At 41.4% G+C, this 16088-nt stretch overlaps 1 protein-coding gene across 6 annotated transcripts in view; it reads left to right on the forward strand.

The window, feature by feature from the left end:
- Positions 1-16088, forward strand: part of DZIP1 (DAZ interacting zinc finger protein 1) — a 55072-nt gene that overhangs the window by 34776 nt on the left and 4208 nt on the right. For 3 of the 6 annotated variants that reach the window (XM_077855177.1, XM_077855172.1, XM_077855173.1), the window contains 8 exons: positions 285-338; positions 5718-5777; positions 10830-10969; positions 11439-11601; positions 11902-12031; positions 12631-12684; positions 14281-14474; positions 15671-15831. In XM_077855177.1, the coding sequence (XP_077711303.1) occupies positions 285-338; positions 5718-5777; positions 10830-10969; positions 11439-11601; positions 11902-12031; positions 12631-12684; positions 14281-14474; positions 15671-15831 (956 nt within the window). The remainder of the gene's footprint in view (positions 1-284; positions 339-5717; positions 5778-10829; positions 10970-11438; positions 11602-11901; positions 12032-12630; positions 12685-14280; positions 14475-15670; positions 15832-16088) is intronic. The other 3 variants (XM_077855174.1, XM_077855175.1, XM_077855176.1) reach the window with 3 other exon arrangements.

Raw genomic sequence — 16088 nt, forward strand, 5'->3', positions numbered from 1 at the left:
AAAATTAGGTAGCAGTTATGGTTGTACAGCGCTGATTATCCTAATTGTGTAATTAGAGTTGTATATTTTATGTGGAATTGTATGCTTTAAAAGGGCAAATTATGTTGTAATAAAATAAAGCTGTTACAGAGTATGGGTTTAGGTTAGCTGGTGGTTGTCGTGTGAAACATTCATTCTTTATGATATCTATGTATCTTGAGTAATTTGCAGAGTAGTTGATTATCATCAGGTTGAGATGCTTTCATTATAGGAGGGTGTGAGATTTTCTCTTTCTGCTGTTTCAGTGAGTGCCTCTGCCGCACAGACTCTAGATGCAAAACCGAATCTAATGGCACATGGTAAGTTCCAACTAAGTCTCAGCATTTAATGTGCAGTTTCCGCCCTGAGTCAGAGAACTTATTAACTAAAAGTGCTTCTGTGGGGGTAATTATGGAAAGCAGAATGTGTCTTAGTGAATGCCAGAGCAGTTAATAAAACTGCCATCTTCATATGTATTATTATGGTAAACTGCGAACATACCTACCAAAGTCATAAAGTAAAAAATGTCTAGGTTGCTGGACTCACCAGCAAAGATGTTAACGTTGAGCAGTACTTGGATTATGTATGGTTTTTGGTGGAAAGTAGTGGGTGTTGGGTAAGAAGGTGATTTTCTACTAGATCAGCCAACCAGCACATGCCACAGGGCATATGTGACTGTTTGTATAACTTTCAGTACAACAGCAAGTCACCTTTTTTAAACAAATAGTCTCAGCGATTGATTGGAAAAATCTAGAAAAAACATGTGATGGAAAACAAAGGGAACAGTAGGAACCAGTCCTTGGACCAGGGCGCAAGGGCGATAGTTAATTACGTGATCCAATGGATGGGGTGAATGTGGGTAGCCATATTTTATTTTTATGCTGTTAGGGCGCTTACATTTTTGCATGTATATTTTTAGTACATTGCTTTCCTACGTCTGCTGGACATTAACTGAATTAAGATGCGAGGGGGCCCCACTTTTCTTTTTCTCTACAAATGCTTCTGGAATGTAAATGATTACTTCATTCCGTTTTGCTGTGTAGCTATTGAGTTAGACTTAATTCCACAGTCAAGTCAGACTTTGTGCATTTAGAAATATTGGGGCTCATATTATCATGGCCTTTTGTAACCATCCTTTTTTGTTCATTGATGGATTCGTGATGGTGTTTATTACCCTTTGCTTTTTTTCTTGAGGTCATCTCAGGCAGGTTAATACCGTTGAACATGTGCTCCCACTATGTAATGCGTAAACTCCTCACTTATTGGGCTTTATTATGTACTAGTGTTTAGGACATGTAGGTGTCCTCCCTCTGGGCCAGCAGCACAGGTAAAATGTGTGTGGGACCTACGTAAGTTTGCTTTAATATTGAATCACAAGAAAATGTCCCCTGGCAAGTGCTCTCTGTTCATATTCTTTCTGTCAGGTCTAAAGTCTCTCTCTTGCCTTCTTTTTCAGGGTTTATTTTTCTCATGCATTGCTGGCCACTTCTCTGTACTTCAAGGTGTTATAGTTTCTTTTCTTTCTTTGTCTACTTTGTTATCATTAGCCTTTTGTGTGACAGTATAGGAGGACTACATTTCCTTTGCTTCATATTTCTGGCACCCAATAAAGGACTCCTATAGTAGGTATGTTTAGCTGTCTGGAGTTAATTCAAGAGTGCTGACAAATCCATCAGCTCCAAAGCACTGTGTTCCTTATGGACTTTGCCCTGATTGGAGCTGGGCTGCGTGAACCAGCCATGCCCCCTTGCTGGCATCTGCTGGGATTAAAGTGCTAGTTTTAAATGCCAGCCAGACCTGGCATGAGGCCTGCAGCCTTTGGATTGGGATCTGAGCTGATTTGTGAGCATCTCAATGGGCAGGAGCAAGGAGGAGGCTTGTACAGGGACCCACTGACCTGCCCCCCGCCCCCACCCATGGCAGTGTCCCCAACTGTAGGGGGTGGGGGTAGGGGGGTGGGGAGTGTTAGTCTGTATTGCATAACATTATTTAGCTCAGTTACCTCCCAGTCTTTCCTTTTGTTCCATCTCAGAGCCTGATGAGGCTCTTTACCATGAAAACTGTCTTAGGTTGGGTTCCCAGGAAAATAAGACTGTGAGGTGGAGATTTGCAGGTAGATATTTATTGGGCATGCTCTTAGACAATCCCTGTGAGAGAAGCAGCAGTGGGTGGCAGGGGACTCTGAACCCAGGTGCACTGCTGCAGAGGCCTCTGCAGATCTCACCGGGAGCTTTAGAGCTGGGATGGGCTCTTCAGAATTTCCTGGGATTGAGTGATCAGTTATAAGATGTGGGTTGTCCCAGAGAGGCAGCAGGGTATGGGCTGCTCCTTTCCACTCAGACAAAGCAAAAAATAGAAGCAAAAGGTAACAGGAAGGTATTAGATGTGAATGAATGGTGCCCAAGAATTATTGGGCTGAGCATAGGGTATACAGAAGAGATCTGAGGGAAGTAAGGTTGGTTGAGACTCTTTATGGCAGGCAACATGCGCCAGGGTAGTTGTTTGGGCCATTCTTCTGGCCTTACATAGCTGCTGAATGTTCTTGAGGCAGGGCACGGCCGGACGGGAGGACTGGGCTTGGGGAGGCTGAGCCTGACTGGAGTGTACTCAAAGGATTAGAGCTGGAGAGACTGACTGAGGATTGAGAGTGGTGGCCTATGTGAGAGTCGCCACCTAGGAATTGGGGTTGAGGTTTTGAAATAGGAGGGAGCAGACATACCAGCAGTTCCGTGGAACTGGTAGAAAAGTGCAGGTGCTAGTGACCAGGCAAGAATGAGGGAAGGGTTAAGAACACAGTGAGCTCACACTGACAGTGCCATTTAGAGTAGTCTGGAAGATATACCCCACAATTGCCAGCAGGAAGGCACCGTGGTTTTGTGGCCAAGAGTCTGGACTCTGAAGGGAAGCAGACGGTCTGGATTCACAGTTGACTCATGAAGCCATAGGTTTGGGTTTCCTTGTCTGCCAAATGGGAGAACAGTAATGGCTACTATCATGGGCCATGGATGGTAAGGATCAACTGAAGCGAGACCTTTGGAACAGAAACCACTGAGCAAGCACCGGCCAATGTTAGCATCTAGGAGAGGGCTGACAAAGTGTAGCTCGGCCAGCCAGCACCAGAGAGGGCTCGGTACAGACCTGGGAGGTCATTTTCTGGAGGTAATGGTAGGAGACTAACATAAGGATTTTTCTGGAAGCCTCTGGAGAGTTCAGAGGGGAGAGACTCAAGTCTTCGAGTCCGTCAGCTCTCAGTCTAAAGATCTCAACTTAGGACAAGAACTGGGTCACTTGGAGGTTGGACCTGTGACTTACAAAGCATAAGAACGACAGGCCCTTCACTCCACATTTGGACATCAGTTTGCTAGTTTAGGGAGCTGGGGTCTGGGGTACCTCACTTTCTCAGCCTTCATAGTAAGAGCCTGGGTACCCCCCTGGCCACAGAACCCCACCATCTTCCCCAGAGCAGCTGAGGTCACAATTTTGATGCTTTGTCTTGACTCAAGTGAAATAAATTCTAGTGCTATCCTTATAATGATAACAAATATGCATATGATGGTTTGGGGAGATTTTATAGAGCTTTTCCTCATAACTTTATTTTTGTCATTTTCATAAAGTACAATAAAATATAAGCCATGCGGGACACCTGGATGGCTCAGCGATTGAGTGCGTCTGCCTTCGGCCCAGGGTGTGATCCTGGAGTCCCAGGATCGAGTCCCACATCGGGCTCCCTGCATGGAGCCTGTCTCTTTCTGTGTCTCTAATGAACAAATAAATCAAAATCTTAAAAAAAAAAAAAGTTAAAAAATGGAAATTAGCTATCCTCCTAAAATCCCTCTTTTCCGCAGTTCAAATTAGTAAATAGTCTATTTGTATAATTTTACTTTTTTAATTCTTTATTTTTTTGAAAGATTTTATTTATTTGAGAGAGAGTGAGTGTATGTGAGAGAAGGCAGGGGAAGAGGGAGAAGCAGGCTCCCCACAGAGCAGGTACAGGGCTTCATTCCAGGATCCTGGGAGCATGACCTGAGCCGAAGGCAGATGCTGAACTGACCGAGCCACCCAGGTGCCCTAATTCTTTAATTGAGATATAACTGATATACAACATATTAGGTCAGGTGTACAGCATAATGATTACAGTACAATAAAATGATTGTAAGTACAATGATACTTGTATATATTGTGAAAGGATCACCATAGAGTCTAGTTAACATCCATCACCAGACATAGCCATGGGTTTTTTTTTTTTCTTTATATAACTTGAAAATCTTGATGCCAAATAACAAATTTGAAAGCACATTTCTGATGTTCCATAGCTGTGGTGCATGGATGGAATTAAATGCTCTTTGTATGATCATGTTCATGCTTCACAATTAAAGTAGGCTATTGTTTCCTAGTAGGCTGTGTTCTGAATGTTCATTGGAAGGCAGTTTATTTATTTTAAAGATTTTATTTATTTATTCATGAGAAACATGGGGAGAGAGAGAGAGAAAGAGACAGGCAGAGGGCGAAGCAGGCTCCATGCAGGGAGCCCAACGTGGGACTCGATCCCGGGCCTCCAGGATCATGCCCTGGGCTGAAGGCGGCGCTAAACCGCTGAGCCACCCAGGCTGCCCTGGAAAGCAGTTTAAAATGCTTTTCTCCTAGTCAATGTCAGGTAGACTGGGTGGCAACAAGCTATCAGATCCTGTTTACATGCACTTAAATATAACATGCGTTTATTTATTTGTGTATACCTATATATGTGCATATACGTTTGTTGATGCCTAAAGCAGAGTACCTTTTGGTCAATTAAAAGCTAGAACTTCAGAGTCTCCAAGCTGAAGATGAGTGAAGCATGCACTTTCTCAGCTAGACTTCTGGTTGCATTTTATCCCACGTCTAAAGCCTGACTGTCTGATAGTTGAAACCTGATCTTCCTCAGGAAGGAACTTTCCCTCTGTTGATAGGGTGGCTATTGGCTTTATCCATGCTGTCGGTGCATTTGCCTGTGCGCAGTCACATTACCTGGGAAATCACCCAGAGGCCTCGCCTCCCCGGGCATTGTTCTGGGATGGGATTGGGGACAGCCTATCTTCACGTGTCATCTGTCCGCGGCCTCGCCCTGGTGGCTCTCCAGGAGCAGAAGTTGGTGTTGAACTGTGGTTTAGGGATGCAGAGGTCTATAAGAATAGGGTCCTAGTCCTGCTACTGACCCTGGGGCCACCTGTCCTTCACCTCCTGGTCCTCCCACCTGAAGACCCTGGGGCTAGCAAGAAGGGGGAATCCTAGGGCCTCGGGCATTTTGTAATGTTTTTACCCTTGGGAGTTGAATTAGTTTCATTAATTTTCTCTCTAGCCACCTGATCAAAATATTTTATAAGGAAAGTATTTTGGGGTATAAGTGAAGAAGATCTTTTGTAGTTGTGTCCTTGTGCCTCAAAATCCCATCAGGCATGAGGTTGCTGAGTGACAAACTGGACGCCATCATTTGAAAATATCATTTCCCAAGAGGGGAGCTAATGGAAAATACATGGAGAGAGCAGATACCTGCAAAAGGATCCAGGCCTAACGGACTGCCTGCATTTCCCCCCAGCAAATCCTGCTGTTGTAGGCATGAGTAAAATACTGTGCAACTATAGCTTTCAAAATTGTTTGAAAGGAAACTAATTTTACTTTGCTGTTGTCCTGTTTGTACTATTCTTATTTCTCCTCGTTAATAGAGCAGTCTTTCTCATCGCACATACTGGAGCCCATAGAAGAACTTTCAGAAGAAGAAAAAGGTAACCAAGGCTCCATCAGGGTTTCTACCTGCATGGATTCTATTCAGGTGCTAAAAGCCAAGCCTTGAAATTAGGATCCAGTGGTTTTTATCACAGCATATCAAAATTAGGGGAGACGTTTAGGTTTGGGAGATTATGTTTTTAATCCATCTGTAGTATTCTATCACCTTTATTCCTTTATCATGCTGTTACATTTTCCCCTGCTTTGCTGTATTCTTAGCATGTGAACAAGACCTTCCTGTGTCAGGGAACTTGGGGGAAAAATGTAAGTCCTATGTCAACGCAGATGTTTTCTGGTCTGAAGACAAGCCGACGTGAATTCGTTGTATACCACATAATACAAAAATATTCCCAGCACAGTAATTACTTCTCACACCCTGACTCTATTAGATGAGAGGGTGAACTGCCCAATTCAAAATTATTTTAATAACAAGAAAATCATAGTATTTAAGCTCTCAATGTAGAATACTTATGTGCAGAGTAATGTCTTTTTTTTTTTTTTTAAGAAAAAGAGATTTATTTATTTATTAGAGAGCTCAAACACAGATGGTAGGGGAGGTGCAGAGAGAGAAAGAATCTCAAGCAGGCTCCACACCCAGTGCAGAGCCTGACACGGGGCTCAATCCCATGCCCCTGAGATCATAACCTGAGCTGAAATCAAGGGTCAGAGGCTTACCTGACTGAGCCACTCAGGTGCCCCAGAATAATGTCTTTATGGTGAAATTTGAGAGCTGTCCAAGGTTTGGGAAGATAAAGTTATTGTGGCTCACTCATTTTATTCAGCAGCTCTCAAAATGCTTTTCTGTCAATTTTTGAAGTTTATGAAAATAATTCCCCATTATTAAGAGTATTTTCTAATGCCAGATATGTAATCCTAAAACAGTTATACTTGAATCTATTTATCGTTTTCTCCTTAACAGTGGTAATGCTTCACCATATATCACCTCTTTAGGAGAAAGCAAATTGTTAATATTTATGTGAACTCTGGTTTTACAATTTGTGTTAGGAAGAGAATTAAAATTAAATATTCCAAAAAAAAATTAAATATTCCAACAGGTAAATTTTTAATATTTATTGTAACTTCTGTGGTCTCTGGATGACTTTTTCCAAATTATTTTTAATAAGGCTACAAATTGAGAAGTGACTAAATCCAGCACATCCATAATATCTACACGATGTTTATTTTCCATTTAAGATCTTATTCTCTGCAGAATCTATGAAATGTGTCAGGAGGCCCAAAGTTTTGAAATTGGAGTCTCAAGTCAAATGGTTCACACTCATTAAAAAAAAAAAAAAAGTCAGATTCTAAGAGACCATCCTAACTGTCCATTGTCACCACTCGGGGCCCCACTTCTACCCACTGCATCCTTTTGCCTTTGCTTTTTTTTTTTACGGTTTTATTTTATTTATTCATGAGAGACACACACACAGAGAGAGAGAGAGAGAGAGGCAGAGACACAGGCAGAGGGAGAAGCAGGCTCCATGCAGGGAGCCCGATGCGGGACTCGGTCCCGGGACTCCAGAATCTTGCACTGATCCATCCAGGTGTCCTTAGCCTGTTTTTTAGAATTCTTCTATCCAGATCATGTAAGGTAAGAGTCTGGGATCATTGGCAGCAAACACCATCACTGGTGGTCGTCCTGTACGGAGAATCAGATTGGGAAAGAAAATAATCTTTGCCATCCTCCATGTGTTCAGACACAGCCCTAGTGAGAGACAGGATGAGGGCTGAGGGCCACTAGAAAGCCCTGAGTCCCAAGCACACTGTTACAGAAGCCAATGACCAAATGAATCCTTCAGTGCCTCCACGGAGCCAGCATGCTGGCAGCAGATTAATTACTATCAATAAATTCCTCAGCTGTGCTAACATTTTGCAGATAATGCCTGTCTAGCTACATTTTGGCAGTGGTTCGCAAAGCACTGTTGCTGTTACCCAGAAGTAGTGCCCTTACTTTTTGACAGTCCTGGGGAGGCATATTTGATCTTGCTGTTCTGTAGGATATTAGAATGGGAGGGCCAGGAGGGGTCTTACAGGCCATTTCATCGTTCAGAAACTTGAAACACAGGAGGATTGGGAGATTGCTCCAAGCTGTTGATCTTAATTAGGGACAGGGCTGAAACTAAAGTCCAGGTTTTCAGCTTTCTGTAGTTTGATGCAAAGAACAAAGGGATCGAGAGAGGCAGGCTGGTCCAGGACTAGGAGGGTGCCTTTGGAGCAGTCTCTTTACCTTTCTGGTTTTAGTGTCCTCATGTGAAAAATGAGAAGATTGCTTACTAGTTGATGAAGTCCCTTCTGACTCAGAAATTCTGTTTTGGTTTTTTTACTCTTTGCTTTGTGCTGTTATTATTTGCTCACCTAAAATGGTATGTTGTATGTCTGATATAAATGATCATTTGTGTGGGCTCTTGTGCATTGGCCACCTGCCTGGGTATACTTTAAATTTTTTATTTAGGGGAAATGCTGATCTCTAGAAAGTTTTGTCCTATTGATCTTGGTGAGCAATATATGCTTTGATTCAAATCTTCAGTTGTGATTGACTTTCCAGGGATTAATTCTACCTTTACATTAAAAACTTTTTTTTCCCCTGTCCTTTCTATATTTTTTTTTCTTGCTTCCACTGGTCAGGCCAGGTCTTGTTAAGAGTCTTTCCTATGAAGAGTTTTCTAATTATTCATAAATGAATCCAAAACAAGTGTCAACATATAAAGTGAATCTGAGGGCAGAGGGAAATGTTTAATTTGCAGTCATTTTGGGAAACTCCTGCACCAGAATGAGCTTGTCATCAGGGTTGAGGATGAACCCAAATTTAGTTCGCTTGACCCGTCCTGGAGCAGTCAGAGCCTGGAGCCTCTCTGGCTGTGTGTCCATGCATTTCCTTTTATATCCTGGGTACTGGCCAAAAAATGCCCTTTGTGTAAACAGGGTGGATAGGTGTGTCTATTTCTGTAGTAGCGCCAGGACTCCCAAGCAATCTCTTGGTACCTCTTCTCGTTTTTTAGCCCTAGATAGTTGTACACTTGATGACTAACCAGCAAGCCAAAGCCAGCGGCACGGCCATGGCTGCAGCTGCGCTCTCTAGATTTTGATGTATTGTTCCTAGGACAGAGTGCTTTTTTTTTTTTTTTTTTTTAAGATTTTATTTATTTGGAAGAAAAAGAGAGGATGGGGGAGGGGCAGAAGGAGAGAGATGATGCAGATGCTGATGCAGAGCTGATATACAGCTTCATCCCAGGATCCTGAGATTATGACCTGAGCTGAAATCAAGGGTCAGGCACCCAGTTGACTGAGCCACCCAGGTGCCTTCAGAAGTGCTTTTTTCTTTTTTTAACGTGGCTCCAGAATACTGGAAAACATTGGTGAGAAAGCAGCATGAATGCTGAAAATATAAAATTTAAGATTATTTCTGATTTTTATTAATACATAACCTTATACAAAATAAATTAAAAAATACATAAGCTTATAAAATTTCATGATTCCAGTTTAGCAAGCTGCAGTGCCAAATTATAGAAAAGCATTATCGTTGTAGGACTTCAGCTTTTATTTAATGTACACACAGTAATTTGACTAACTTTGCCCTAGCAAAACCATCTATTAACAGAAATATTCTTTTTAAAAAAAAATATTTTATTTATATATTTGAGAGAACGAGAGAGAGCATGAGCAGGAGGGAGGGCAGAAGGAGAGGGAGAAGCAGCCTCTCCGTTGAGCAGGAAGCCAGAGGGACATGAGGCTTGATTCCAGGACCCTGGGGTCATGACCTGAGCCAAAGGCAGATGCTTAACCGACTGAGCCACCCAGGCGCCCCTGAACAGTAATACTCTTCACTGCTGGAGTTGAACTAGGGTTTGGAGAATGTCTGAAATGTGGGACATTTTGTGTGCTTATTCTGACAATCGAATGCTGTGGGTCCCTAAAACTCCCATCTACTGTGGTGGGCGAGGCTGTGCCTCAGAATAGGTGGCCCTTGCCACTCCCGCCCTACTAGGTGCTGGCACTCGACATCACCTTTTGGGTGAAACGCCCATGCCCGGAGACTAGACTCCAGAATGGCAGCCCTGTTGTTGCGTTCTCCAGATCTGGCTTTGGATGTTCACGAAGGGTCTGAACAGCCCAGTAGGGAGCCTCTTACATCAAGCCCTCCCTCTGCTTTGACCTAAGACTCCATCCTTCAGGGTCATGTAGCCACACCCCTTCTCCAAACGCTCTTGAACGCAACATTTTATAGGGGGGGAATGAAAGAGGAACAAGGAAAGAAAAGTTAGGAGAATCTGACCAATTATTTTTTCTTTGCCCTTAATTATAGATTGTTTTAAACAGAATATACTTTTCCTAAGACTCTTGTTAACCTCATTTTCACTTTGGTAAATATTTTGGGAGGGATAATTTCACATTTTGAAATTTTATATAAACTACTGAATTTATTAAATAAAAGCCTAACTATTTGATATACATCGGGCTCCTGGGACACCTGGGTGGCTCAGTGATTGAACATCTGCCTTGGGCTCAGGTCATGATCCCAGGGTCCTGGGCTTAAGTCTGGCATCAGGCTCCTCGCAGAGAGCCTGCTTCTCCCTCTGCCTACGTCTCTGTCTCTCTCTGTGTGTCTCTCATGAATAAATAAATAAAATCTCTAAAATATATATATACATGGGCTTCTTCAAAAAATTATACATAAATTCTAACAATTTAGGAAAGGAATTCTTCAGGAAGTAGTAAAATAATTTTAGGTTGAGCCACTGAATTTCTAAGGAATTTGTTTTATCTACTGTGCTTCTATACAGGCATTTCTCTTGCATTATTTTACCTGGTAATAATTTGGTTAAGTGGTCAAGAAAGAGTCTTTAAAGGCGCCGAAGTTTTGAAGCCAACTTGAGACAGTTTTAAAAGTTGTGATACTCTAGCATTATATATTGTGCCGAATGGTCAGAGTCCAAAAACTTTAACACATTACAAAATGCTTGCTTGCTGTTTTAAAGTGGTGTTTTGCCAGTTTCTGCTGAGAGACTTTATGTATTTAACTTTTATAACATACTTCGTAAACCTTATTTCAGGAAGGGAGACTGAACAGAAATTAAATAACAAGATCCATTTAAGGAAAGCTTTGAAGAGTAACCCCTGCCTCACCAAGGAGATAAGGAGAGTCCTGGAGCAGAGTTTGCTAGAGAAACTGGAAACTTTGGGGATTAATGCGGTAAGCTCGTTCATTTCAGGAACGTTTGCTGGCTGTGTTGTATTTTGTTTTCTTAGTAGGAAAGGATCAGAGAAGAGAAGGGATGTGTGTTCTGTCCTTATGACTCATTCTATCCTGATGGCCCACTTTGCATTGTTGATTAGTATACACACACACACACACACACGTATACACACCCCTCTGTGCATTGGGTCCTGGGCACTCACAGCCTGGTACCACTAACCAGTCATGAACACTCTCTCCCTCTCTCTCTCTCTCTCTCTCTCACACACACACACACACACACACACACCCTCTGTCCCACTGCGCTGGGAGCTCCTTTTGAGGCCAGATCCTGTGTTCTATGTTGGGGTGTCCCTTACCTCACATGCAGCAATTAGAGACAAAAGCTTGGTACAGTTTATGCTGACAAACGTTCATGAAATGAAGACCACCCCAGGATAATTAGTTTAACATTTGATTTCTTCAGGATATACGTGGTATTCCAAGTGATCACTTCGGTAGGGTGCTAAGAATGGTAGAATCAGCAAGACATGAACAAGAAAGACATATACCCAATATTCAGCAAATTCGAGAATTCCTTGAACATGAGGTCAGCTGTAAAATTGAAGAGAGAACCTTACTGTCCTTGGGTAAGCCTGTTACCGACTGCCATTTCATTTCTGTGCATAGGAATGACATCTTATCAGCTTTCATAGTTTTAAATGGTTCGCAGACTACTTGATTGGCAAGTCTAATACTGTTGGAGTCATCATTTGTTGGTCTTGGATTTTATTTTTATTTTTAAAAATGCCTATAGTGTGGACTCTAGACCCAAGAGATGGGCTTTTGGCTTCAACTGTCAGTGAAGACAGTATTGTAGTATTTTCTTGTGCTTTTCACTCACTGATCATAAAGGCCATGGAGACTCATTTATGACACTACTATTCCAGATAAGTGCAGTGCTTCTCAAATGGATACCCTTTCAACTGGAGAGATACCAAAGGCGAAACAGCTTCCGCCCCGAAGCAGACCACTGATTAGACAAAGACCTGTCTTTACTGATAGGACGTCTGCTCCAAAGTAAGTAGATTCAATCCTAACATGTCTGTATTAATGTTTATCCTAGTCAGCTTGGGTGGCCATAACAAAATACCACAGACCAAGTGGCTTAAACAACAGAAATGTGTTTTCTCACACTTCTGGAGATTGGAAGTCTGAAATCAACGTGTAGTAAGGTCAGGTTCTGGTGGCAGCTTGCTTTCTAGGCTTGCAGATGGCCACCTTCTCATTGTGTCCCCCACGGCAGGGAGAGAGAGGTCTGATCCGTCTTCCTCTTCTTAAAAGGACACTAATCCTTTTATGGGAGCGCCACCCTCATGACCTCAAACAAACGTAATCACCTCCCAAAGGCCCAGCCTCCAGAAAGCATCACCTTGGGGGTTAGGGCTTCAGTGTGTAGATTTTAGGGGGACACAGACATTTAACTCACAACAGTGTTTGCCCCAGCAGAGAGTCATGCTTACAGTCCCTGCCAGCCCGTTACTGGTACCAACACACTTGTTGCTGTTCATCTGCTTTAGCGTGTGTTCAAAAGCGACACTCCCCAATTCCATAGAAATTTATATTAAATTACATTATTCACCCATGCTGTTTAGAAACGGCTTTCTGTTGTTTTTTAGAATTAAGAAAAATATCGTTGAAGATCATTTTCCCAGAAAATCTTCAACTATTACGTGAGTACTTGGGAGTGGGGAGAGGTCATTTAAAAAGTTATTTCCACTGAACATTCGTTTTATTGTAAATTAGTATGTGTACCACAATTAACTAAAGCCCTACTTAAAAAAATAAATAAATAAAATAAAGCCCTACTTATTAAACATCATAATTAATTTGTTACTCCTTTGTGACATGTCTTTGTTTCTTTATCAGATTTTATGTAAGTCAAAGCACTTATCATCTTGTGGCCCCCACTAAGAAGTGGGACCACCCAGCATCCTTTCCATCATTCACTTTAGGGTCCCGTAATTTTCAATAAGCACAGTAAATTAAATGAATGATGTTGTCTTTCAGTGGCTGGGTCCCTGATAGTGTAGTCAGATGATATTGTAGTATCTCAGTCCTTGTAGAAGTTGATAATGGCCCTAGACCTTACGTCTTAGGCCTTCTTAGGATACTAAGAATCCTAGTCAGTCATAAACAGTATGCCACTGATTCAGTTGCTTACCTGCTAAAGCATGTTTTCTTATCTGTTCAATGGGACAATGCTGCCTTTTTCACAGGACGGTTGTACAAATTAAGAATATATGAAAAGGGTAAAAAAAAAAGAATATATGAAAAGGGGCACCTGGGGCACCTGGCTGGCTCAGTTGGTGGAGCACACGACTCTGGATCTCAGGGTTGTGCATTCAAGCCCCACATTGGGCATGGAGTCTACTTTTAAAAAAATGTAAAATAGATAAAAATAAAAAGCTGTATGTTTAAAAAGGAAAGAGCTTGGCCTCAGGGCGTGGCACTTAATAGGGACTTAATACATTATAGGTATATTATTGTTATTAATTATAAGTGAAACTCATTTTATTATAACTGAATTTCATCATTGACTTTTTCTGGAGACATTAATGCTATAAGTATCTCTTCTTGAGGCATTGTGATATATAGTGGAGACAGTATAAATAAAATATACTGGAGACAATAAACGATTTATCTTTCAAAAGCACTTTTTGTGTACATAACCTCATAGGAAGAGCCTTATTTCATGGGATGTAGTATAATTAAGTCTGGAATTTAAGTGCTCAAAGAATATTCTTAAATGAATGTACACTGCTCTGAACTTCTATCTCACTTTATTTTTCATTCTTTTAAATTCTTCTTTTTTAATTGTGGGGAAAAAAAAAGCACTCATGCAACAATTTCCAAGTGCACATGCTACTGTCAGCCTTATGTGCATTCTGCCTAGACAATTGACTTTAATTTTTTTTTTTTTTTTACTTTGTTTAAATTCTAGTTACTTAACAGCACAATATTGGTTTCAGGAGTAGAATTTAGTGATTCATCACTTCCATACAACACCCAGTGCTCATCCCAACAAGTGCCCTCCTGAGTGCCCATCCCCCATCTGGCCCGTTCCCCCACCCACTTTAAAATGGGATGCTAAGTCATGTGATGAAGCAAATGCGATGTGTAGGTAAAAGCACTTTGTAAAGTGCAGTGCTATTATATGTAATGATACTATTTTAAAAGATGGAATCGTTGGATTGCAGAAAAGATTTCTTTTCCCCAAATCCTGAAATGCAAAAACGGGGCCCCTGCTTGGGTTTTCATTTGTTTAGGACCCCTCCATTCAGTTCAGAGGAAGAATTGGACGCAGATGACTTCCTCCAGGCATGCGCATCCCCAGACCTACTTCCGGTGCAGTCCTCCAAAAGCAACAAGAGTGGCTTTGGAAAGAACATTGTCAAAAGTGATACTGACTGGACCGAGGGAAGTGAAATTGAGGATTCTGATATTTCTCCCAAGCCCACAGGTGAGCTCTGGTTATCGAGAATCTGGAAATTTTGTTCAGGACAGTGGTTCCCAACTGGAGCATCAAGCCTTGGGAGCAGGAGCTGGGAAAGCACTCAGGGAGAGGATGGGGCTAACCCAACCACCACTGCTGCCTAAGGAAGACACACACACAGGGCTTAGCCAGTATTGATGCTCAAGTGGAAGGAGAGGAAAGAGTTGGGAATGCCTACGTGTATTCATTTCCTAGGGCTGTTGGACCAAAGTCCTACAAGCCTTGTGGCATAAAACAGAAATTTGTCTCCATTCCAGAAGCTACAAGGCCAAAATCAAGGGTGACAAGGTTGGTTCTTTGTGAGGGTCAGGAGGGAAAGATCTAGTCTAAGCCTCTGTCCTTGGCTTGGAGATGACCATCTGCTCCCTATGTCTCATTACATCCCCCTCCCCCTGTTCGTGCATCTGTGTCCAAATTTCCCATTTTTATAAGGACATCAGTCATACTGGATTAGGGACCACCCTAATGAACTCACTTTAATTTGATTCCCTCTTTAAAGGCCTTATCTCCAAAGAAGGCCACGTTCCAAAATACTGGGGGTGAGGACATCATCACTTGAATGTGGAGGGACACAGTTCAACCCACACACAAGGAACGGCTGGCTGTTCTCACACTCTGTGCTGCCTTGGGAGATGGGGCAATTCTAAAGGAACATAAGATCCAAGTGATGCACTGTCAATAATTTGCCAAAGGGGAAGTTGGAGTTAAGGGTCATTTCTTAAAAAAAAAAAAATTCTGTTTGATAAAGTTGAAAAATTACATATTTTAAACATATCTGATATAATTAATTTATTATATACAATTTATATTCACCTATTTAATCTGTAAGATATAACTAATTTTAAAATATTGCTTTTGAAAATACCCACAGGAATATTCCACTCATACAGACTACCTCATTGAAATTAAAGTTTCTGATCATCGCTTGAGTGAGACCATCCTTCTTTGATTTAAAATGAACATTTTATTGCTTCTAGTGTAGGGGATCATGATTTTTTTCTAAAAGAAATTATTACATGTATTAATGTAACTTTTTTCAACCACCAAAATACATCAGTTGATTTTAATTTAATAAACATGATTATTTGCAAAGTTCAGACTCTTTCAAAGTGGCTTGTTCGGTTATTTTAGAATCAAAGAAAGATAATGATTTTTTTTTTTAGAACTGTACCTCTTTTCTGTTGGTCACATAGGAACCTCCATTAAAACACTAACTGAAAAAGTTGAAAAGACGGTCTCAAATCACAGAAATGTAAATAAGCCAGTTGGAGGGATTAATGTTGCCGAGGCGTTCATCAAAAAAGAATTAAAAGAAGAACTAAAGGTGAAATCATTTTTGTTTGCTAAATATGCACCAAGAAATTCATCTTTTAACAAATATTCCATAATTGCCCTTCTTGTAGTGAAATGTAAAACAAATATAATTATTTAGTATAGCAGCAGTTGAGATTTGTACTGTATCTAGTTTGCAGTGTTACTGCATTTCTTTCCATGCCGTAGGGAATCAAAGATACTGAAATGATAATGGGCAAGAAGGCACCCTGTGCTTACCCAGTTTTACAGGTTTTCAAACTCCTGTCA

The sequence above is a fragment of the Canis aureus genome, chromosome 17 (assembly GCF_053574225.1).
Source record: "Canis aureus isolate CA01 chromosome 17, VMU_Caureus_v.1.0, whole genome shotgun sequence".
Classification (NCBI taxonomy): domain Eukaryota; kingdom Metazoa; phylum Chordata; class Mammalia; order Carnivora; family Canidae; genus Canis; species Canis aureus.